At 44.2% G+C, this 24922-nt stretch overlaps 2 protein-coding genes across 3 annotated transcripts; one reads left to right on the forward strand and one right to left on the reverse strand.

Moving 5' to 3' along the window:
* Nucleotides 1-160: 160 nt before the first annotated feature.
* Nucleotides 161-24390, forward strand: LOC128754687 (leucine-rich repeat LGI family member 2-like). 2 transcript variants are annotated; one of them, XM_053857491.1, is made up of 11 exons: nucleotides 161-313; nucleotides 391-446; nucleotides 9800-9964; nucleotides 10079-10228; nucleotides 19333-19404; nucleotides 19498-19569; nucleotides 20615-20686; nucleotides 20754-20825; nucleotides 21533-21702; nucleotides 22069-22233; nucleotides 23102-24390. In XM_053857491.1, exons 5-11 carry the CDS (start codon nucleotides 19373-19375, stop codon nucleotides 23935-23937), a joined length of 1419 nt encoding a protein of 472 aa, XP_053713466.1. In that variant the 5' UTR covers nucleotides 161-313; nucleotides 391-446; nucleotides 9800-9964; nucleotides 10079-10228; nucleotides 19333-19372; the 3' UTR covers nucleotides 23938-24390. The 2 variants fall into 2 exon arrangements, with proteins under 2 accessions (XP_053713466.1, XP_053713465.1); XM_053857490.1 differs by lacking the exons at nucleotides 161-313; nucleotides 391-446; nucleotides 9800-9964; nucleotides 10079-10228 and adding an exon at nucleotides 18951-19207.
* Nucleotides 5197-13492, reverse strand: LOC128754686 (uncharacterized protein C4orf54-like). Its single transcript, XM_053857489.1, has 2 exons — nucleotides 9783-13492; nucleotides 5197-5755 (listed from the first exon to the last, which is right to left on the reverse strand). Exon 1 carries the CDS (start codon nucleotides 13449-13451, stop codon nucleotides 9813-9815), a length of 3639 nt encoding a protein of 1212 aa, XP_053713464.1. The 5' UTR covers nucleotides 13452-13492; the 3' UTR covers nucleotides 5197-5755; nucleotides 9783-9812.
* Nucleotides 24391-24922: the final 532 nt, after the last annotated feature.

The following is a 24922-nucleotide window of genomic DNA, read 5'->3' on the forward strand; positions in this document are numbered from 1 at the left end:
TTCAACTGGGAACCGCAGTCTTGTTTTCACTGTTTTCTCCTCTAAATTGTGCTCAAAAAGACTGATAAAAGTGAGGAAAACAAATGGCAGCCATGTTTGCTTGGGGCCTGTCCACTAGCAGCTAGCAGCATCCTCTTGCTTCCCATACAAACTATCAGTTTAGCTCACTCATGCGTGTGAATATCACATTTTATAAGAAGGATAGTTTGGGGAACTTGTGTTTATGCTGAAGGTGGCATTTTGAAGTGAAATTATTGAATAGAAATTCGTGATTTAAGCTAGTTAGCGGTTAGCTGCTGCTAATAGCCACACGGTGAGTGCAGATATTTATTCATATTCAAGTCCTGTGTGGTGTTTACTAACAGATATGGTTGTTTATTTATGTTTCAGCCTCTGAGGGGACAAGATGCACGTCAGAGAGTTTGAGTTTCCACGCACTTGATAAGGTGAGGCAATAATTCTTGACGTTTTTCGTGAGGCCGCTGTGACATCAGAGACCCATCTGGCACCGAAACACAACAACTGGGCCTTAATGAAGATTCTTTTTTAAAAACGGGCCGCAGCAGCTGGTGGCAAACCAGTTAGCGCTGGTCCCGCTGCGTCCATGGCAACCCAGTAAACACAACAGCGGACTGGCAGGTTAAACTTAAGCCTTGGCCAGGGTGATGTTTCAGTGTCACCAGAGAGCTGCCCTCGCACGCTGGCGGATGCCAAATGTGTTTGATTCCCTCTTCACTCCACTCGTTCATTTTCCGTTTTGGCCCAGGGTGTGAAACTTTATCATCCCAATGTTACGGTGGCTGAGAAGTGCAAAACACATTGACAAATTTACAAACTTTTGAAACAAATGTACTCTTGGAACAAGTGTACACATCGTGAAAAACATTTCAAACTAATTTACAAATGTATTTATCAAACTAAAGGTTTCCTGAGTTTGTAAATGTGTTTTCAAAGTTTGCAAATTTTGCGTTTACAGTAGTTACTCCGAATGGTGATCCCCACGATTGGTTCAAGTGGAACATGAATACACTGGAAACACATTCACAAACTCTGAAAACACATTTACAAACACTGAAAGCAAATTTATAAACACTGAAGACACATTTACAAACTCTGAAAGCAAATTTATAAACTCTGAAAACACATTTACAAACCCTGAAACCAAATTTACAAATGCTGAAAACACATTTGCAAACTTTGAAAACTAATTTATAAACTCTGAAAACACATTTACAAACTTTGAAAACACATTTACAAACTCAGGAAAACATTAGTTTGCTGAAGAAGTTTGTAACTTTGTTTGAAAATGTATAAATGTCTTTTGCTATTTGGAAAATTATTTATGTTAATTTGTTTCAAAGGTTGGCAAATGTGTTTTGCACTTCTCAGCAACCGTATGTCAAACTGGGTAACAATGATCAGCGATTTCTCTTCAACCTCTAACTGTGTATCGGAAACAATAATGTTTTTTAATATATCCAATGAATTCATAAACGGTATATATAACCGTCAAACAAACCCCCACCTCATGACACCAATTCATCCATCCATCTTTGTTTAACACTAACAAAAAATTCAATTAAAAAAAGGCATCACGTTGGAGCGAGGGTTCAACGCCGGCACCATGGTCAAAACACGCTTCCTTCAGCTAGTTTTGGAATTAAACTCAGAAGTTCCAGAATACGTAGCAGACTCCAGATGTAATGTCATAGTCGAACTCGAAACTGGTAAACATTGACCCACAGAGAGCACAAAAACATGGCACTGCGGAGGCGAGAGGCTCCATTGATGCTACTTCAACAATCCAGAGCCCAGGAATTTCACAGTCTGTTTCATTGTTCCACGTGCTTCAAGGCAGACAAAGAAACACTCTTTTTAATTGCTTGCATTTCCCGTTTATTGTTAACGTAGTATTTTCCTCCACACTTACACCCATCCTTCACTCTCTGTACACACCACCCTGAGGGCTCTGACACACTCTCTCACACGTGTCCCATGCTGACAAGCATCATCTGTACTTACACATCGCATCACCTCCACTAAACCTTCTCCTCCGTACGAATGCAAGCGCCACCTTTTTGAAAGGCCTTTCTTCGTCTTTCCATGTGAGGGAGCCGAGATGACATCATCATCATCATCACATGATTGACATGACTGGTTCATTGACAAAGCAACAGTGGAATAAGGAAGTGGTCCTGTTGTGTATTCTTTGGACCACTATACGTGCTATATTTCAGAGTATTTTTTGCTCCCTATAGCCTCACAGGTCAACAAACCCTCGCTCTCATGAACTTCATTGACAATTTCTTGAGTCATATTCGATCAAAACATTTTAAAATGCTTGAGTCAGGTGTTAAAAACTGGAGGTAAACAGACTGGCCAGCAGCTCTGAGAACCTTCATGTAGACAGAGACTCCCACATGCATGAGTTGCTGATGTTTGGGTTCATAATCAAAAGCAAACCAGACAGGACAGAGGACAATGACAGAATCCAAGTTTGTTAAAGGTTCTTCAGGTCTTCTTCCAGGCTCTTCCTTGGGTTCTCTTGTTCAGTTTCCGTCGACTTTTGTTGAGTTTGGTGTTTTCAGTGTTGGGAGTTTTCTCCTTTGTGCTTGTTGTCACTGACTGATGGAATCTGTTTTTCAGTTAAGTCATGCTTTTCCAGAATCCTGTTAAAGTTGTCTATTCAATTTCATTTGCTTTACTGCTACTCTTTTTTTTATTTTGCTTGTGACTTGTGACTGAGTTACTGCAGGTAACTCCATCATTCTCCTGCAGTGTGCGAAGCTCTGCAAGGTCCTTTGGTTTTGGATAACATTTTAAGAGCGATGCAAACAAGGAGCTAGCCAACAGCGAAGCACCTTAGAGGGTGGAGACTTCAGAGAATCTGAGTTACTTTAGGTAACTGTCTTTTGTCTTTCTGACTTCCAGACATCCAGTTATACGCTCGTGACTATGATGAATTGTGTTGTGTTTCCCATTCTGATTGCTTACATTTTAATTTGATGGATTTTGTGCTGTTTTTATATCCTATAATATGTGTTTTCTGCATTCACATTTGTATTTTATGCTTTGCAAGTTCAACTTTTACGCTTGGCATGGTTTTATTTGTTGTCATTTATTGCCTTGTCTCATCATTTACTGCTAAGATTGAGGGGATGGATGTTGTCGTGATCCCTTTATCTTCAATATCAACATGGTGGTTTATATAAAAGTCGTGTTCATACATTAGTTAAATTATTTTTTTTATCACTCCAATGATCCAGCAAGTTAAAACACACGTGCCGCCCATGCTACGGGGAAGTAACTTGACTCCTTGTTGTTCACTGACTGAATGCCACAAAGCTTTGCAGAACCAACACACACACCAACATACACACAAACATGCCCAAGCGCAGATGGACACACGCTCATCTGAATTTAGAAGATTCACAACTTCAATTAAACTCGCTCGACTATACACTTATATGTGCTCACAGTGTCTGTCTCTTTCCCACTAAACTAAAAAACCAAAATTTAAAAAAAAATAAAAAGCAGGTCAAATTTGAAACAGCATTTAACTCAGCATTTCAGTAGCAATAAATGAAGCCTTGCCTCCTGAATCTTTCTTTACTTTTATTGAAGTACAATCTAAATAATTGAATGTGCCTCCAGGAAACTGCCGAGACATGTTGTCCTCATTTTTATTTCCCTTTCAGCTTTTATTATAAACATTTGGGTTAAACCTGATAAAGTGACATTAATTCATTTGAGATTATGTTAATCTGCGAAGGCACCACCTCTAGCACTGCTGCTATAAGGCGGCCATGTTTCATTGAACGTCTCAGCAGCTCCACTGGTGCGACACACATTTCCTCACGCACACATGCACTTTTTATTTTAAGTCAAAACTGTCATCATGGCCGACCACCACTGTCCCTGACTCCGCTGGCTCTAAAGAAGCATGCCTCCCGAGTTAATCCCACAAAATCCAGCCCCCTTTGCAACTGCGCGTCAACCGCATCTATCTCAGGCGGACGGCCGCTGCCGCGCTTTTGAATTACAGCAGTGACCTCCGACTTAAAAATGGTACAAGGTTTCCTGGACTGAGCTGCGTTGACGTCAATATGCTAGAATGCAGTTTGATAGCATCTAGCCTTTCAGTGACAACACTCGCGGTCTGTTCCAAACAATTCAGCTTATAGTCGCGTAACCTGAGAAATATTTCCGACTGAAAAAGTTTATGGAATCATAGCTGACTGGAGACGTAGTTCAAGTTAAAGACCAGGTGAATGGCAGATGCATCATTGTTCAATCAGGACTATGGTTTGGGCTTTTTATCCAGGGATTATCTTGCAATCCATGCTTTATAACATCAAAGGCAAGGTGTGGCCGACAAGCCTTTTTTTCCTTGTCCAAAAAAGGACAATCCTCACCACCCCATGTACAATCCAAGATGGCCTCCCCAAACGTAAACAGGAAGTAGATGTTTTGAACCAATGAAATTCAGCAGAAGAAACAAACACAACCTGTGAATTGTGTTTCCTCTTTCCTTGTTGCAAAAGGAGCCTGTGTTTATCCAAAAGTTGCATAGAGAAACACACATTTCCTTTTGGCCTATTTCATTGTTTCAAAACGTGAGTGGATGTTGGATGGTGGTCTCTGGGTGGTGAGGGTTCTCCAACTGTCCGACTAACTGGGAAGGTCCTCACAACGTGTCAGTATCTGGTGGTGAATCAAGCACACTTCCAACTCACTCACAATAAGGCTCCCTCACACAAGCTCCCCATATTAGATGCTTCGAAGACCTTCCCCTCAGAGCAGTATCCGGCCCATCATGAGCTAAGCATCACGCTGACCAACCGCTATCAATCCAACTGAGCTCAGCAAAGACACTGAATTCTATCCTCTAGTCGATCGCAGACGCTCTTGTGGTTTCACAGGAGCAGCTCCTGGAACGGTCAGTCTCATTGGACACACTGGAATATCCACTAATCCTTCTGAACAGGAACACTCAGCCTCACCCAGGGGTCCAATGGGACACATTTTTTAACGTTCCCAGTTGTAGAATAACAAACACAAGCAAATGGACAAGATTGGCATAAACATTGTTTGAGGCGCAGGGTCCCCTAAACTGTTTCAACAGTACACCATATCGATCCCTTATGAGTCAGGAGAAACTCCTACAAATGCAACTTTTCATTTGGCTTTGCGAGTTTCCTGAGAAAAGGTGATTTCAGTGATAAATCTCTTTTCAAACAGTGGCATTTTAAAACAAATGTGTGTCTGTAATTGTTGGTGTTGGGCTGTGTAAATGTGTGTAACAATAGCACAAGCTGAGCCATAGTATGAGAAAACAAAATTCTATTCAACGTTTATTCCAACATGGAGTTTTCCACATTTTTTTTTCTCCTCTCAAAGTGTTACATACTTTACATTCACATAAATAAGAGTCACTAACATTTGACTAGATAGAAAAAAGAAACTGTCTGGATTCCTTTTGATTATAAATGTTTTTCAAGAGAAATCTAAACATCAGGAAGTATCACAAAGTGAAATGGTACAGCGACAAAGCGTCAAGGGCTACACGTATTTCATCTACAAAGTGCTGTGATGCAGACCGTCAAGTCCGCGGCAGGGTTAGAATCAGATGATCAGAATGGAGGATGAGAGTTGGTTGTTTGTGGTGGAAGCTGTCCTGGTGAAAAAGCCACCGGCAGGAAAGTCAGTTCGGCACTTACAGTGATGGGAGGCTGAATTCTCTGTGGAGTGTTGTCTGGAGGTGGAAAGAGACAAGCATGTCACCACCAGGTACACAGTCAACAACAGTTATTTACAGGTTGTTTTTTTTCTTTTCTTTTTATTCTTTTCCTCTTTTGTTATTTTAGTTCATGTAATTCCACAGATAAACGCTGTTGGATTAAATTCTTTTTTCTTCACAATGCAACACATTTGACTATACTCATAAACAACTCTTACCATACCATACCATATTTATTTATATAGCACTTGAAAAACAGAAACACACGATTATTACTGTAAAATCAGGACAAAACAAACATTGAAAATAACAAATACATGGAATTAAGACATGAAAAGCAGCAGAACGCTTAAAACTCTTGTGACTCCTGACTATATTGGCACTTTATATTGTTTTATTCACAGAATACTGGTGTTTCAGGACCAATAGTTGTAAAAACAAACCCACTTTCTCCTCTGAACAGTATTCAGCTTCTCCTCTGTGACGTTAGATTCACGACCAGCCTGCTCAATATTTGTTGACGTGAACGTGCTAACAGGTTGGCGCTGGCCAACACCTCTGACGCTTCATTTTGGAAAAAAAAGGGGAGGGCGAGTCGGGGGGCTATAAAAAGTTGACCCCATCTCAGCCCCAAAGACGCGCCTCCAACCTGGAGCGGCAGCAGCAGCATCTGATCTCTGCGAGCAGCTGTCCACCCCCTGCATCAGCACAACAAATACTTTACATTGCCTGACCTTTTCCTCCTGCATCACTATCCCAGCCATGCCTGCACGTCACTCCATGCACAGAGCATGATTCACTTCACACCACGACTAAGCCTCATGTGAGGCCCCTGGCTGCTACCACCTGACATGATTCCTTCATGCTCCGGCGCTTGTATTATTACGGCCCCACATTAGCGGAGAATGGACCCCCGCCAGGATCGTGAAACTGTCAAATAAGTTTCACAAGAAACAGTTAGCTCATGATGTTGCTACCGATAACGCGCTTTGATATCGGTTCACGTCAATCGGTTTCCTTTCAAAATAAAAGCTTGCGAGGTGCCAGAAAATTCTGTTTAATTTATTGAAGCAGATCCAGCTCTAAAGGTTTTACACAAATGTTATTGGATTATTTTATTTATTTCTCTGTGAATTAATATGCTAAACCGGCAGCTTCACCTGGAATTTCACTCGCTGCAATTCCGCCCTCCGTCATGCCGCTGTAATCTTATCCAAGCAATTAAAGCATTTCTAAGACTAATTGAGAATAACTAGGAAGGAAGGTGTCACTGCCTGGAATAGTTTCCTGTGACACTTTCTAACCCTGAAAATCAAGCGTGTAAACAAACTTGTCTCACACTATCAAAATAGCCCGACGATGTGTAATGCAGAGAAAAGGGAGCGCGACCAAGTCGCCGCTGGCCGTGGCTGAACAGCCAGGCTCAGGTTGCCTGTCAGAGGCTGCTGCATGTCTATTAACACTGTCATGTCACAGCTCGAGCTGCCAGCTCAACTGTTGTTTTTAGAGACATTTGGAATCAAAAACCACTTGAAAGCTGTTTGCCGAGCTGCAGCGTACAGTTAGAAGGGTCGCGAGTCTTTAACCCGAAACTTCTGGCAATTCCCGTGTCGTTCTTCTGGCTCTCTTTGGCGGGTTATGTAACTCCACATCCACGACAAATAAAGGCACATGTGACGTCGACTTGGCAGCCTGATATCTGCAACCTTTAAATACATTTACTTCATTTAACCAGCACTTAGTCCTGGTCAGGGTTGCGGGCGGTGCTGGAGCCGATGCCAGCTGTCATTGGGCGAGAGGCAGGAATACACACATTTTAGAGTGTCCAAATAACCTAGTGTGTGGGAGGAAACCGGAGTACGCAGACGCAGGCACCGCAAGTACATGGATTCGAACCCTCTTGCCGAGAGGCAGCAGTGCAATCCATTGCACCACTGGAAGAATATTGTGTCTAATTTCAGTTTTCAAGGAGCACAGGCTTCAAATACTCCTCCATGCCATGGACAGGGTTTGGATTTTTTCAACGTTTTGAAATGATGCATTAAATATACCAGCATGTTTACCTCTGGGCCAATTGCTTTGGGCAAGTATAACCTATTCCAAGGTAGTAATTCTACAAGTCCTGGTGTTCTTTTATGGAATATGGAAGTCCAGGAGTGACCAAATAGAAGTGGAAATTGACATGGAAATAAATATATTCACTTTTATTTCTATTTTTTCCGTCCAATTTATGTCCTTGTTTTGTAACTCTCTGTATTCCACCCTGTTAGTCCAGGATCTTGACTGACATGTGAAAGATGGCGCCTTCGGACTGGACTCAAATGTCATGTCATTTTTACTGTGCCTGGCGTCCATGGATGAAAATAATCCAATCTGAGTAGAACTGGTGACACGAGACCATGGCATCTCAACCAAGTTATTAGCACCCGTTCAACACAACCAACTTTAAACAACTTGTTAACCAGACCCCGATGCTTCTTGTTGAGGTGCTAACCATTGTGCCACTGTGCTGCCTGACCTTTAAATACGGTCGTGAATTTTATCTCACAAGGTGGGAGTCGCTGCCGACATTAAGAATTTCATGATTTAAGTCAATATCCATCCACAAAGCCAATGGCTGGAGGACTACTGAGGCAGCTGAAGTGAGGGACATAAGGAGGGAGGCACTTCCTGGGTCTGCCCCGGGACTCCCACCTGCTGGATTTGCTTAACAGGAAGGAGATCAGTAGGTATCCTGACAAGCTCTCGTGGGGGAGAGTGGGAATGCAGATGAACTAGGTTCTGGCTCAGCTCTTATTCCACTGAACAGAACATAACCACGTGTTTATTTCAAATAAGCCACAGCTGATAATCTCACTCGCGCACAAGTATCTGACACCTTGAAACCAGTAATAAAGCCTTTATTTACTGTCTAGTCACTGTCACAATAGTGGGCCTTCATTCAAAACTGTTTCTACAGATTCCGTCTGAGCTGAACCAAGCTGTTGCTCGACTCAGGTCCGTCGCAGATGGACATGATGTCCTAGACAGAGTCGGGCAATGGGAATCCAAAGGCCATCGTCTCACATATGATACGTAACTTGACCTGCTCCTCCCAGTGCTGTCGCCTTGGGCACGAACCCCCCATCATCAATCAAGGCCAAAAAAAAAAAACCCTGAAAGACTCCGATCACGGTTCCGAGAGGCTGACACCCTCTGCTCCTCGTGCTCATCACATGGCATGCGAGGCCAAGATAAGGGTTGACCTCTGGATCACACCTTGTTGGGCTGTCACTCACGCTGCCACACTGCAGGGAGTCCATGAACAATTTCTTCCCACACTCACGATGACCACTTGTAAATCATTGTCATTGCAAATATATCAAATAAAAATACATTGTAATTAGATGTTATGATTGAACGGAGCAAAAATTCACACACATTCGCACATCAGTCTGTGTTTTAAGCCACCAGAAAATGATACGTCACTGACAGTTTAAATCTCAAAGAACATAAAGTAGCTTTTCTGTCAGTCTTGTCTTGCAGTTGAATTTGTTATTGTTGGAACGTGTTGTTTGTACATCCTTAAGAACAAGTGTCTTACTCATGGGTTGGGGTCCAAAACCTTCCTTCCATGTTGTTCATATAGTTCAACATATAGTGATATAAGTCAAACAAACTTAACACGGTGCAGTGCAATATGAGGATTAGGCTCGAATTTGTGATCTGCCCTTTTTATTTTATTTTATTTTATTTTATTTTATTTTATTTTATTTTATTTTATTTTATTTTATTTTATTTTATTTTATGACTGCACATTAAATCAAAGCACTTTCCTTCTTGGTGGGATCCTCACTGACAATGGCAAAAAAGCTAGTTCTGATTCTGAATACATTTGTATATTTGTATTTTAGACCACAGAGAAGCCTTTTGCTAAAACTAGCCCTCAGTAAATAAGCTTGGCTCTTGATATGATTTGACAACCCATCATTGAGTGTTGGCTGAGCAGCGTGGAACATCAGTCAAAGACGAATAAAAGGAGTTGTAACAAACAGGAACTCACATTGTTTCTTTTGATAGGATGTTTCCTTGGTCACCGGTGCTCCACAACGAAGCTCATGGTCGTTCCATCAAAGGAAGGAGGGGCAATGATTCTTGGACCTTGTTGCGACGTGATGCTGATGACAGGCTTCCTGTCGGATCCTCCTGCGTCTTCTCTGCTGGCGGCGCTCCCCACACTGACAGGTAGCTGCAGTGACCCCTGAAAGGCCTCTCCTGTCGCGCTGTAATAAGCACTTTCAGCGCCCCCTGTGTTCAATTCCTGCTTAGAACTTTTGGTATGTTTTACTTTTCCCCCAGCGACGTCGACCAAGTGAGCCTGCGGCTGTGGCGACAGCACCTGGGCTGTGAGAGTGGGAGATGGGATGAAGCCTGGGCAGATCATGTAGGCGCCAGGGCCCAGCGCCAGGGGGGAAACGGATAGTGGGACCGGCGTGATTGGAGACACAGGTGAAGTGGACATGGGCACATCCACATACTGGCCCGTTTCAGGGTCAAACAGCCGCTTTGTCGTCGACTGGAGGGGCGTGTCCACCAGATAGTAATGTCCCGTCGTCGGGTCCAGCAGCATTTTCCGCTGCGTCTGTGGCGCTGCCTCTCCTGCGGAAGGTGTGGGTGACAAAGTATTGACAGAGGGGGAGAAACATAACACCTGATGTGTTTGTGAAGCTGCTGCTGGTTGGTGGTGGATTACCGAAGCGGGACTCTGCGTCATTAATCTCTGCTCAGATATTTTGCTGTCACCTGTTTGCTGTTGACCGGTGTTTGTTACCTTAGAAACGGTCTCTGCGCTCAGCAGTGCAGCTTGGCTGCTCAGACCTGGTATGGTTAAATAGTTCTCAGAGTCCAGAGCCACGGCAGGCGTGGAGGGCTTGGGTTTAACCTTTTGCTGCTGTGTTTTGTTGCATTTGGGAGCCTCTATTTTTACACAGAGAGGTGCCACTGGTGACTCAGGGTCTCTCATCGGGGGCGCCGCCTTGTCAGGCTTGCTCCCTGCTCTGTTTTGATGTGGGCTTTGCTGCAAGTGTGTGTCAACGGTTTTCTCATGATATGGAACACATATGATATTCAGAGACCTCTTATCTGAGCTCCCGGGGTCAGCGTCCTCCTCATCTGCTCCCTGCTCTTTCCTGTCTGAGCTCAGTCGCGGAGTTTGCGATCTGCGCTTCCATTCGTTCCGGTCATAAACATAGAGCTGCTCCATTGTCTTGACAGCAGCCTTGAGCTTCTCTAGTGCCGCCTGTTTGGGAATCTGAGGTTCAAATTTCCTGACTGTCTCCCCTGCTTTTTCATGTTTTTCTGCATTGTCAGCGACTAATTCCGACGGGTCAGCGGGCTGCTGCTTCGCCGCCACCTGAGCTCGCTCTGGTTGTCGCGTCTGCGCCTCCTCACTTGTTTGAGATCTAGAATTAGTTTTGACAGACTGGCATTTGATCACAATCGGAGACGGCAGCCGCTGTTTGACGGGCTCGGTTTGAGGTTTCTCCTCGCTTCTGTCCAACGTCGTGCATTTGCTCGCGCTGTTATCTAACGACACAAAGCGGTAGGAGCTTTTCACCAGCTTCCGCACATCTCTGACATGATAGATCGGCGTCGCAAACTTGCATTTGGTGTCACGCGTGTCTCTCACTGGGGCATTCGGAGTCGCATCTATTGCAGAGAAATTGTGACATTTGGCATTAGTCGCTGCCCTGAATGTGTTGATGGTGTTGTTGCTAAATTTCGGGGTTAGTAGGTTTGCAATGTTCAGTGTGCAGCCTTTGCTTTCTTTCACCCCCCTCAGGTGTATTTTTATCCCGGGGTTCTTCCCTCCTATACCACGAATCCCAGCGTTGCCGGGCTTGAAGATCTTGTTGTAAACCTGAGGGACAGGCGGTGCACCTGTGGCAGGTGTCGATAGGTGAGGAAGCTCCTTGGATGCTTGCGGGCAGCTCGGGACAAAAAGCAGTTTTGTCAGCCTGTTTCCTGCGTCCTGGTCGTCCGTGGAGGGTTCAACTCTCAATGAGTCAAAGGCACTGGTTTGACTGGGAGAGAGGTGGGACTTCGGAGGCTCCTTTGCCTGATGTTCAGACCCATCCTTGTAGTTGTTCTGCTCTCCTACGGGCTCACAGCAAGTGCTGCGCTCCAGATGTTGATCATCAGCCGAATTGAACCCCGAACCCGAATCTGAGCTCCGTCTTCTCCAAACCCTCCTGCCTTTACACTCTCTGGGGTCGTGGTTTTCCCCCCTTTCCAGTTTGCGCTCCTGCTCAAACTGCATCTTTTTGGAGATGACGTTTTTCAGCAGACTGGAGGCGAAGGTTGCTCTTTTTTGTGTCCCTTCTATCGTTTCGTATCGAACCTTGGAGCGGTCCGTTGCCCCCGCTTCAACATCGTAGCGCAAATTCAACGTCACCCCCTGTTGTTTTTGGCGACTTGTCGACTCAGCATTTTGTGTTGTGGTTTGGGGTACTTTATTTAAAGAGGGGCAGTTTTTTTGACTCTGCATCGTCCTTTTCATCTCCAAACTCTTGCGCGCTATTACACTCCGATCTCTGTCATGAGATATATTCCTGTACCCCCAGTCCATGTACGCAGACCACTTGTTGAGTCCTTGTTCCGACATGGAAGACTCGCTGGAGGTGCTAAGATTGATGGCATCAAAGTACGGACATGCCAAGCTACGGAAGGACTTGGCGGTTAAATTACGCACCTCTTTATCGGCGTCATCCAGCTCACTGATGGAACTGGACGCTCCACTGGAATATTCATTAATATCTTTCCGTCTCAGTTTGGTTGCGAGGTGCTGACGGCCCGGAGCTGGAATGAAATATGGGGCTCGGCCGTACAAGGGTCCTGTTCTGGCGCCAGAGTTGACAAACGACAAGTGGCTCTGGTCTGCGTGGCGTCCTGTGAATTCACAGGTGCTGTTGTCAGAGACGGGCTCATTCACCGCCTGACTGGAGGTCTGGATCGAGAGGTGTATTTGACCCACGTTGGGGTCGCCGCTTAGGTTTTTGCACAAACTTTCATCAGAGCTTGCACACAGATCACTCTCCTCATGCTCCACACGACCCTGGTTCTGGGTCCTCCCCGACGCCACTACCTCTCGAGTGTCGTCGATTTCAAATGAAGCGTAATCCACAAAGGAATAGACAAGGTTGTTATCATCGAAATCCCAACAGGTCCCTTGTCCCAGGTCATAATCCACATCATGGTCGAGCTCTGTCAGCTGGATTTCGTGGGTGGTGATGTAGTGAGACTCGTCCTCCAGCGTGTCCGAGTCACAGTGGTCGGACAGAACCGCACTGGCACTGTCATTGGACTCGGTTTTGCTGTTCAGACACATATCTGTGTACTGCAGATCGTCGCTTTCATAGTCGCTCGGGTCTAGTTCCGCCTCGATCAGGTCACATTTCCGCGGTTTGGACGGCGTCTCGACCAAAACAGGCTGCTTGTCCTCTCCGTGCTTCTTGGCGTCACATTTGATGACCGACAGCTGGTTCCCTTCACCCGTGAAAGACACTTTGACCGTTTTGGGACCGTCCGGCTTCATGTCCAAGTCGACATAGTTGGACTCGTCGCTTTTACTCTCAGTTTGTCTCTGCGGGTCCTTGTCCTTGTCCAGTAGGAGCAGCTTTTTGTGAAGTCCGGTGTCATCTCGGTACGTGAGAGTTTCCTCTGCTGCTTCCATTTCCAACCGTCAGGTGGTCCTGGTGTTCGATGTTACCCTGACACAGGACGGAAAACTCTGCAGGCTTGTGGGAGCCGTGGACTCAGAGAGAGAGAGAGAGAGGGAGAGAGGAGAGAGAGGAGGGAGGGGGTGGGCAGATGAAGGGAGGGGGGAGACCCAGGGAAAATCCCAGGTGGGTTTCCATTTCTTCCCTCTTTCTACCCAACAATCTGAACCACGAGGGCCTGTCTTTCAGAACCACTTCGAGGACAGTTCCTAGGAAGTCACAACTTTGGCCAGAGCTTGGAGGCGTTGCTATAAAATACAATGAAGAAGCACAAGCTATGCAAATACTGCTATAAAAACAAGGCAACGAATTGGTGGTTCTAATTCTGGTTGTGTAAAGCAGCGACTAATACCATCTGGAGTGGTTCGTTTCACCACCTCACTCATTCATTCCTTCATTTCCTGCTGCTTATTCCTGGTATGCCGGGGTCACATGACCCTTTCACGGGAACAACTGGTGAAAGGGCACAGGACAAACTGGAGAGATCGACGATCCCTCGCGCTCACTCCTGTGGACAGTGTAGAGCAAGTGCCAAACTCCAGGCCCGTGGGCCAAATCTGACTCATCCGATTGGTCTCTGCAGCCCTGGAAGAAGAGCAAACAATATATAAACCTTTGGTCTTTGACATTCTGACGCCGCGTTCTGGGCTACTGTAAGGTGTTTTGGATGAAAGTATCAGCTTGTGTAACGGATTACGCCCATGACAATCTAAAGTATTTTCCAGTTTGCTCGTGCCGTCCTTGTTTAAGTGCTGTCTGAATGGGGCCGCTGGTATGCAGCGGGGAGGGGTCGACCCACCAGTTGGTGTGTGTGCAGATCACATTGATAGCAATATCAAGGTCGTGAGGGTATGAAGACATTGTCACCTTTGAGTCGCTACATTGGGTGTGAGTTGTTATTTAAGAATTCACAGAAAGCAACACGAAGCTCGCTTCAACTTCTCATGTTGTTTGCATGTTGTCATTAATTCGACCCTAAAACAATACACTCTCAACTAAATAACCTTTAAACTCTCTTATATGAGGAGGTTCTCTCACGGAAAGATGATGTTTTTGAACTAAATTCTGTGTGAGCTTTACAGTATTCATTTCAAACACAGGTCGATGCGACCTCTTCATAGCAGGCAAATTTAGTCGGCTATTTAAAAATGGGGAGGCAGCTCACGCAAGCATGTTGAGATCAGCTTCTTAACATGGCTACATTAAAACAGCAGGTGTTAAATCATGAGCGCCATGAATCAAGGCTCACAGAATATCTAAGCTTGGTTCCATGGAGAATCAATACACGACATGTAGCTTCTCCAAAAATAACCGCTGGGGCGTGAAGCGAAAAGCAACGGCAAATCTCGCGGAGCTAACAAGTGTTGATTTTACCGCGACAAATTTGCCGAGCTGACAAGCGTTTGTCGGACAGTTGTTGGTGGACTCAAAGAGCTGACAGGGGTCTTCTTGAAAAGCTCAGCTGTTTGCGTGCAAACCTTCAGACGCATGGAGCATCAAACGTCTTCTTTTGCTGTTTCATGCGGAGTGCATTTCAGTTGGCTGGTGAAAGTCACACAAACAAACAAGTCTGGCTCGTACAGTGCAGACAAAAACCTGAAACTGAAGCCGCATCACAGAGATATAATATTCCTGTCGGGAAAATTAAAACTAGTGGGGTTTTGTTTGTGAATCACTGACATTTATTATTTCGGCATTTGTGGAACAGAAGCCTGGCAAATGTGTGCTGAGTTCCTGAGGGGGAAGAAGAGACATGCAACTGCTTTAACACCTGCTGTGAAGCAGTCACCAGTGACTACACTAGACCTCTCCATTCAGGTTATACACACACATGTTTGTTTCGCTATTTATGTGAGGACCTCTCATTGACATGATGCTTTCCCCAGCCTCTCACCCTTAACTTAGCTTAATAAAATACTTTCACTGGCGTTTTAACCAGGACAGGCTAAAATGTCCTCACAAAAAAAAAATGTCCTCACAAGGAGGTGGCTTGTCAAGACTTGGTACTCACAAGTATGGCAAAAACATGCCCACACACACACACGCACACTTGTATTTCTATCCTTGTGGGGACATTGTGAGGTTACCCATTGCCATAACCCTTTCCCCAGCCTCTCCTTCTGAACCTAACCATCACAAATCACACCAAAACACATGACTTTGAACCAATCTGAAACCCACTTATAATGACCCAGTTATTTTGAAGTCTTCATCCTCAAATTGAGGCTTAACCTCGTGGAGTCCAGCCAAAGTCACATGGTCCTCACAAGGATATTGTTTTGTCAAGAATTAGCTCCACAAAGTATGATAAACAAGCCCTCATACACACACACACACAAGCGCACACACAAAGCAGTAGGCTGGTGTTCATGGTTCAAAGGTTAAAAGGTCAGTTTCGATCTGTCATACATGGGGCAAGGATATTAGGGATTAGAGTAGTGTCCCCCCCTCGGGAAGAAGTAAACGTTTCACGCGTCCCAACTCTCAGTCACCTCTGTAAATACTATTATTTGTATTATTATTATTATTTATAAAAATATTATAAGTGCACCTCTGCATAACATTGGACCCTTGTTAACATTAAAGACAAGAAAAAAGAAAGTATTCTTATAGACTAAGCCATAATGAAAAGTCACTTAGGAACATGACTTTACAGCCAAACATGGGTTTTCATTGGTAACTTTCCTGAGCCATTCAACCTCTCGTACAACCTCGGGAATATCCAATGAGATAACATCCAGTGAAAAAAAATAGAATGTCCAGCACAAAACACAGAAAAGAAGGAACTCGTGGATCATGATAACGTTATTGTCATGTTACAAGTCTTCATATCAACTGAAGGATTAATAAACAATAAAACAGAATCACACAAGTGCCATAATGAGGGGAAAAAATATGGTGTCATGAGAGGAACAACAATAAATGTATGGAAAAATGGGAATAACCAAAGTAAATTTGTATGTGGCTCTGAATGGATTTATTTTTCTTTTTTTATCTGCTATGTTCTAGTGCAACTCTCAGTGCAGGGGCCAGTGGACTTACACCCACCTGCCCAAACAAGCTTTATGGTGACACTGATAGTAGCAGATAGAATCACTGCTGCTTACAGCCAATAAATGAAGCTCCCATGTGCTGGTGACTAAGCAGAGCCGATCATGGAGTCAAACCGTCACGACGCTCAACTCACCTTCTTCGCTTTAATTGCTTTAACGCTTTATTTTAGAACAGAAAACCCTATATATTTCCACCTGAAATGAAAAGGAAGCTTTAGTTTCATGCCACTACAAGACCTAATTCTAAGCTGAATGCAATGGGCAAGGTTGCTCTATATGCAATGGCAGAGAGGCTCTTTTTGAATTTGGATTTTATTACAAAGTGTTTCCAGTCTCAATTTATAATCGTGGATTACTTCAGAGTTGAAGGTGCTGAAGTTCGCAATGAACATGACAATCCGTCACATGATGTCTCATCCTGGATCCTGCTCAGGTGGGGGTCTAAAGGAAAACTATCTGTGCTGAGCTAGGTCCAGATGTTGTTGGAACTTATTGAAAGGCTGATTTAAGCTTTAGTTTTAGTCACTTGTCTCAGTTTAACTACAATGCTATACAAAGGTTTCATGAAACAGTGTCCTGATTTTCAGAGGCCACCAGATGGCGCTGACTGCTGTAAAATGTTTGGACTCTTTGAACTTAATTCAATGAACCCTCACATCATTTTCTAAACCAAGAGCTCCATCTAATGGTCTCTGAAAATTAGTTTCATCGACCCTGTCACCCTGTTTCATGACACCTCATATACCCATCATTTGATTTTATTCAAGATTTTTTAAGTTTAAGAATAAGGAGCAACTGTGTAAAGCACTCGAAAGTTTTACACTTCATCGCGCTCATAAAATGTAGGAAACATTCCAGTGTGATAACATGACACGGTTGTTTCAAAAGCCAAACATGCCGGACATTTCTGCTTCATTTTGACGTTTGTGTTGCAATTCTGAAATTGTTGTCCGAAGAGGCCGAACAGAGACATTTGTCTTGGCGTCATTTGATTTCAGGTTGCACGTGTCCAAAGTGTTTCAGGGGTACTACGGCCTAAAAACAGCGATGCTTGAACTCATGAGCTGCCATAGACCATTCCAGCAATGGCAGACATGTACAGTTGACACTTAATGGCTGAGAGTATTGAGTTACACTCATAACCCACTGGTTAGGAAGCAGATCTGTCTCACCAGACTTCCATGGATTTCTATGGTCAAATCTGTTTTCCATGGTTTTTAGGAATGTTTCCTCAAATAAGCAATTTCTGATCATAAAAGTCAATTTCATGTCATGTAATTATCATGCAGTAAATAGCAGCACTGGGGTATAGCAGGAAGCAACGTTTTGATCAGCGCTGCTTTCCTTCATTTTGCTGGATCAGCAAGCGGCCAATTCTTTCATATGAACCTGACCTCTCTCGTCCAGCTAAGACATGAAGGTCAGCTCTGCTGTGAGTGAAGGCCAGGCCGTGTCCCTCTGCACCGCCACACAATAACAACAGTCATCCAAAGCACACTCAAACAAACACGTCCATCGAAATTTGTGATTCATTTGAGGCAAAAATAAGTGGTGGAATGGACACAATTGAATTGTTTAATACAAGAAACCACCACTCAGGAAGGAAGGAAACCAACGACTTGTTTTGCAAATTCATCTGCTTGTCATTTATTTACCGCCTCAAACCTTGCAATCTTCTTTGGAAAATTTGTTAATGGATATTGTTTTGCGTCAATTAAAAACTAAAGTAGGAATCGGATGTATGAGTGAATATGATATTATTTTATAGAACACGATCCACCAGCCTGAATGAAGAAATACTTGCCTACACCTAACATTGTGTGAGCTTGAATGCTGATAACATGGAAATGATACAGAAGCCATGATTGAACTAAAATGAAAAATGCCTTCAGTGGTTTGTCACGTCAATGCTGACATCTCCCTCTAGTGGTGAACTTACTTTAAAGCAAGGGCGGTCAATACATTTGGGATGGCGTTATTTATCTTCAATATCCACAGGAGACACAATTGAAGATGGACAATAGATGCCATTATGAGCGTTAAGTGGACTTTAATAACGGCTTTTTTTATCAGGAAAACAGTGTTGAAAAGACATTCGTATTTGTGGCAGTCGTCAGATTCAATATTTTGTTATTGTAATGTAAATAATAGTAGGAAAAACAAGGTAATTAGTATCGGTCATTAAACAAACAAATGTATAGATTGTTGGTCCCAGCGTTTGTTTGTGTGTATTTTCTTTTTTAGCGCAGATGATTTATTTTTATTTTTATTTTTATTTTTATTTTTATTTTTATTTTTATTTTTATTTTTATTTTTATTTTCATTTTTATGTCGCGCTGGAGCGCGTGCGCGCGCCTGCCGGGTGTCGCTCTCGCGGCTGCTGCATTGTCCTGGCCGACAAAGCCGCAGCTCCTCTCCCATCTCCATCTCCTCATCTCTCCCGCCGCGGCACTCGGCCCGCTTCCATGCGCCAAAATTGGCACGATGAGTGCGCGACACGCTCTGGTCCTCGGGCTCGTGCTGCTGTCTCTGTGCCCGGCCGCTGAATCCAAGCGGAATTTCAAGTGTCCTTCAGGATGCTCCTGCACCAAAGAGACCGTCATCTGCGTGGGAGCTTCGCAGGTTCCACGAACTATCCCGAGTGATGCCAACTCACTGTGAGGCACTTTTTCATGCGAGCACTTGCATGTTATTCGGACTTCCTCAATGCCTTCGTTTGTCCCGCCACGCAGCCCGTGTCTGGTACTGGATCAGAAAACTCCATTATTTTTGTTGTTTACAGAAGCGTGGTGAATGGATCCTTATCAGAGGTCACTGAAGGGATGTTTGCTCTCATGCCTTCGCTGCAGCTGCTGTGAGTGTCCGAGCGTTTATGGTCTATATTGATAATTTGTGTAATATACATATATATATAATATGTAATATATTGTTTTTGTTTTTCAAACAGGCTTTTAAACGCAAATTCTTTAACCACGATTAAAGATGATGCCTTTTACGGCCTACCACACCTGGAGTATTTGTAAGTGTTTTCATGACTTTTGTTCCATGGTCACTGGTGGCTACATGTACCACTACTATTCAATTATAGTAGCAGCAGTTCAGGTTGCGCATTGTTATAGTTACTTGCAAACACAATTGTCTATTTTAATTATGAAATATTTTTATGTTCAGTCATAATATTATTCTGTGTTGTTTCACAAGGTTTAGCATGTAGCGCTTCATCCCCCCAATATTAATACAGTGGTACCTCGCTTTTCGAACGTACCGGACTTTTGAGATTTTTTTTGCTTCGGATTAAACATAACGTGCATGGACCGATCAGCTGAACCATGACGCGCTTTGTTATTGTGTATAACGCAGCCTCTGTATGCAGATGTGTCCCGTTAGCTACATTTACTGACTGTTTTTTCTTCATATTGAGGTGTAAAACCTTTCCTGTCTCCACACTGGACCGTGGTAGAGTGTCACAGGGGAGGTGCTGGAGCAGCACTCCAGGGTTTGATGTCCTGTTGTGGGCTGGAGCTGGGACAGGGATGAGGCGAGTCTGGGACAGAGAGTGACTTGCTTTATGACTTTGTCACAGCCAAACTGCACAGAAGCGCACATTCAGAGCTGGACACGCACCGGGCACCTCTTCCCTTCTGGAGAGACGTCACTCACTCGGCAACCCCTCCCACATGCAGCGGCCACACACATAGAGGAACAGCCACCTGCAGCAGACACTCTACATTCACTCCTACAAAAGATATTTTAAGGCTTGGAACGCATTATTTCTTTTTCCATTCATTGTAATGGGAAAAATCGATTCAGATTTCGAACAAATCGCTTCTCGAACGGCCGTCTGGAACAGATTGTGGTCGAGAACCGAGGTGCCACTCTACCTGTATTTTGACAACCACCTTTCCCAATGTGTTCTAGCGATACTCATTATAGTAACATTCAAGACATGAAAGACATGAGATTCATGAGAGGTTCATAGATGACTCAACCTCCTCTCACGTCGCTGGGAAAGGCTGCAGCCGTCATATTTACTGTTGTAATGTTTCCATTTTTATGCTGAACAGGTTCATTGAAGGCAACAAAATCGAAACAATCTCCAAAAAGGCCTTCCGCGGTCTGAGAGACTTAACTCATCTGTAAGTCAGAGACATGCGTTTAACCTCTGTCATTCATCACACAAGTCTCAGAATGGCACTTTTTCAGATCACTGGCCAATAACAAGATGAAGCACCTGCCCAGAGATCTCTTCTCTGACTTGGACTCCTTGCTGGAACTGTGAGTAAGCACTTGTGCCGCCTGCAGTGTGTCTGGTTCACCACGCTCTTTTTCCGAAGCGATGCTGACTAAGGCTGTGTGTTTGGCAGCAACACATCCCTTCAGAACGACATAATACGTTTTGGAGTGATGAAACAGTGGATGGATGGACGAATGGGTGGATGATGGAAGGATGATTTATGGATGAATGGATGGATGATGGATGGATGATGCCCTAACAGATGGATTCATGAATTGATTCATGATTTGCATGTATTGAAGGATGGACGGATGTATGGACAGATGGATTAATGAATGGATGGATGGATGTAGTGATGGGTAGATGAGGTATCATGACACAGTATTGCAGGGTTGATGAAACAATGTTCTAATTTTCAGAGGCCACTAGATGGCGCTCTTGGTTTAGAACTGATGTGAGGTTTTATTGAATGAGTTGTTCAAGTTCAAACATTTTCGAGCAGACAGTGCCATCTGGTGGCCTCTGGAAATCAGGACACTGTTTCATGAAGCCTCATCAACCCTTCACTAATGGATGGATGGAAAAACACATATTGTAGAATAATAATAACAGTAACAGGTAAGGTTTGGTGTGTGACATGACAAAAGAGGTCGATGTTGACTAGTCCCACTGAGTGACAGGAGATGGACTCCATGTGGGTTAGACTGGATAACGGTAACAGCCTTGGCCGTCCCGTCTCTGTGTCCAGGGATCTGCGAGGAAACTCTTTCCAGTGCAGCTGCGAGAACAAGTGGCTGATGACGTGGCTGAAAAACACAAACGCCACAGTATCTGATGTCTTCTGCGCAGGCCCCAGTCACATGAAGGGCAAGCGGCTCAATGACCAGCCTCTGGCTCCGGGCGAGTGCATCTCCACAGGTAACAGGTCACAGCAGGAACTGAAGCTGGGCTGCAGCAGGGAGATAACACACGTGATGAAAGCACAGGAAAATCAATGCAAGTGTTTAATAATTCAGAGGGACACGGTCATAAAAACACATTGGATCAAGAGAAGGTGAGTAAAGCATCTGCTGGGATGTTATCTTTAATACAGTGTGTATCGTAGCCTCATGTTACAGCACGTGTGGTGAGTTTCATGTTGTATTTGATCTCAAATGTTTGCGCTGGTTATCTTGTGTGGAGGTTGAGCCAGAGACTCTCTTGTTTCAATGTACCAAGTTTACTGCACCAGATTGGACATAAATATTTCCACATTTAGTCATGTTATGTTTTTGTCCTTCTCAGATTTTGTACGCCATCAGTCTATTCCAATTCAGTCCATGTCAGCAGACATCTTCTCCTTTAAGGAGGACATCTACGTGGCCATGGCTGCCCCAAACTCCAACAGCTGTGTGATCATGGAGTGGGACCACGTTGAGTCCAACTTCAGGAAGTTTGACAATATCACAGGTTGGTTCCGTACAGTGTTGCGTATGAAGACTAGTGATGTGAACGCGGTTTCTCACCGTCTGCGTTAAAATAACATTCATTGTAGTGTTGGGCCTTCCTCCTGCCTTTATAGAGATGTTTCCATTAATGATGGGCGGATGTGGCATCATGAAACAGTATGGTTGAAACAGTGTCCTCATTTATAGAGACCACTAGATGGCGCTCTTGGTTTAGAAATGTGAGGTTTCGTTGAATTAGTTGGTTTAAGTCCAAACGTTTTACTGCAGACAGCGCCATCTGGTGGTCTCTGGAAATCAGGACACTGTTTCATGAAACCTCATAGACCCATAACTAGTTTCCATCACGTCTCCAGATTTTTAACTTCTCCTGTAGTCAGTTTTCTTTGTCTGTTACCATCACAAACATCACAGTATTTTGTATGTTCACATATGTGTCGCATACTGTGGCCTCGACTTTTGTCACACACTCTCTCTACCAACTTTGTCTTTCACTGACTATCTGCTGCTCACATCCCACTCCTGACGCCTTTCCTTGAAAGAAGAACGTGATACCAAGGAGCTGTAGAATCTACCGACTGGTTGATGAGGTTTCATGACACAGTATTGAAGGGTCAATGAGGTTTCATGAAACGGTGTCCTGGTTTCTAGAGGCCACCAGATGGCGCTGTCTGCTGTAAAATCTTTGGACTTCTCGAAATAATTCAATGAAAGGTAACATCATTTCTAAACAAAGAGCGCCATTTAGTGGCTTCTGAAAATGAGGACACTGTTTCATCAACCCTGCAATACTGTTTCATGATACGTCATTTGCCCACCTCTACAGTAGATGCTAGCCAAGGTTGAAATAGCTGACTCTCATCTTTTCTCAGGAAAGTCCGTGGTGGGTTGCAGGTCGGTTCTTGTCGACCAACATGTCTTGGTCATCGTGACCCAGCTGTTTGGTGGCTCCCACATTTACAAATTTGATGACCAACAAAACAAGTTCACCAAGTTCCAGTCGATCGATGTGTACAACATCTCCAAGCCCAATGACATCGAGGTCTTCCAGATCGGGAGCGAGTGGTACTTCCTGATAGTGGATAGTTCCAAGGCCGGAATGTCCACGCTCTACAAGTGGACCGACCAACCGGAACGCAATGAAACCGGGTTCTTTTCCTACCAGTACCTTCACGAGTGGTTCCGGGACACCGATGCCGAGTTTGTTGAGGTGGACGGGAAGTCCTACCTGATCCTGGCGAGTCGCTCCCAGTCACCTATCATTTACCTGTGGAACAGAAGCACCCAAAAGTTCATGCTCCACGGTGAGGTCCCGGCGGTCGACGACGTGGTGGCGATTAAAGCCTTCCAGTTGGAAAACGACTGGTACCTGGCCCTGACCTGCTACATCGGCGACTCCAGAATACTCAAGTGGGCAAATAAACAGTTCACCGAAGTCCAGTCGCTTCCCTCCAGAGGAGCCATGCTCCTGCAGCCTTTCTCCTTCACAGACCGCCACTACCTGGCCTTGGGCAGTGACTTCTCTTTCACTCAGATCTACCGCTGGGACACGGAGACCAAGACCTTCCACAAGTTCAAGGACATATACGTGCAGTCGCCAAGGTCGTTCACAGTGATGACGACGGACAAGAAGAATTACATCTTCTCCTCCAGCTTCAAGGGCAAGTCACTGGTGTTTGAACACATTATTGTTGACATCAGCTTGTGAGTCCAAGTGAGCTGGCTGACCTACAAACGCAACACAAGCTTTGACGTATCGCCTGTAAAAATGCAGAATAAGAGACTTAGTTAATAGCTAGCGATGAGTACGGTGGCCTTGAAGGGCAAAACAATCCCTCAACAAAATGAAAAACAACTCGAAAATTCACTGAAACTTGATCTGCGCTTCAGTTTGGAAATTATTATTACGCCTTCTATAACGAATGACTAGAAGCTTCCACATTAGTGCCTGAACTACAAGGAATGTTTGTATTTTCTTTCATATCTATGCAAGAAGTCACTGTTAAATCTAGGTCTTGTCTCTTTTTCCTTCTGTCGGCCACCATTTGTTTCATAGTTTGAACCTCAAATGGTTTGAATTACGCCATAAATGACAGGCAGAACGATGGTGCAGTTCACTTTTGCTTATCTTAGCTTCACTGAATGTTGCAATGAAATAAAAGGCTGCATTTGTTTGACCTCACTTGGTACTTTACTTGTCCCGGGAAGTGCATCTGTGCGCAAACATGAAGTGCTTCACACAGCATTTTAGGAGCAGATGGCACCGTCAGCGACTGAGACTGCAGTTTAACAATGGAAGAGTGAAAATCTCACTCCGTCATTCCGCATTGCTGGAGCAGTTTTAATCACATGGTGTAAGGTACGGATGGTTTCATGAAAGAAGTACGCAGGGTACAATTTTACATGATAATTCAAATCATTTCTTTAGCATTATTATTTGGTTGGTAACTGATAATCGCATATTACTTGAGTGATTTCGTTCATTTCCACAAACAAGCAGCTCATTCTTCACCATAAAAAGCTTCCCAGGCCCCAGATTCTGCAGACTCATATTCTCAAGATTCAAGAGGTTTATTTGTCACACATACAGTTATACGCGGTACAACGCATGGTGAAATTCTTTGTGTCCCTGCATCCAATAAAAGAAAACGAAGTGTGCACACAGGATGCATACTATGATAACAGTAATGAAT

The sequence above is a fragment of the Synchiropus splendidus genome, chromosome 2 (genome assembly GCF_027744825.2).
Source record: "Synchiropus splendidus isolate RoL2022-P1 chromosome 2, RoL_Sspl_1.0, whole genome shotgun sequence".
In the NCBI taxonomy this organism is placed as follows: Eukaryota; Metazoa; Chordata; class Actinopteri; order Syngnathiformes; family Callionymidae; genus Synchiropus; species Synchiropus splendidus.

Bases quoted from the DNA above. Each gene is read 5' to 3' on its own strand.
- LOC128754686 (XM_053857489.1), bottom strand. From the start codon at position 13,451: ATGGAAGCAGCAGAGGAAACTCTCACGTACCGAGATGACACCGGACTT.
- LOC128754687 (XM_053857490.1), top strand. From the start codon at position 19,035: ATGAGTGCGCGACACGCTCTGGTCCTCGGGCTCGTGCTGCTGTCTCTG. The intron at 19,405-19,497 runs GTGAGTGTCCGA...TTTTTCAAACAG, and splicing joins ATGCCTTCGCTGCAGCTGCT to GCTTTTAAACGCAAATTCTT. The intron at 21,703-22,068 runs GTAACAGGTCAC...TGTCCTTCTCAG, and splicing joins GGGCGAGTGCATCTCCACAG to ATTTTGTACGCCATCAGTCT.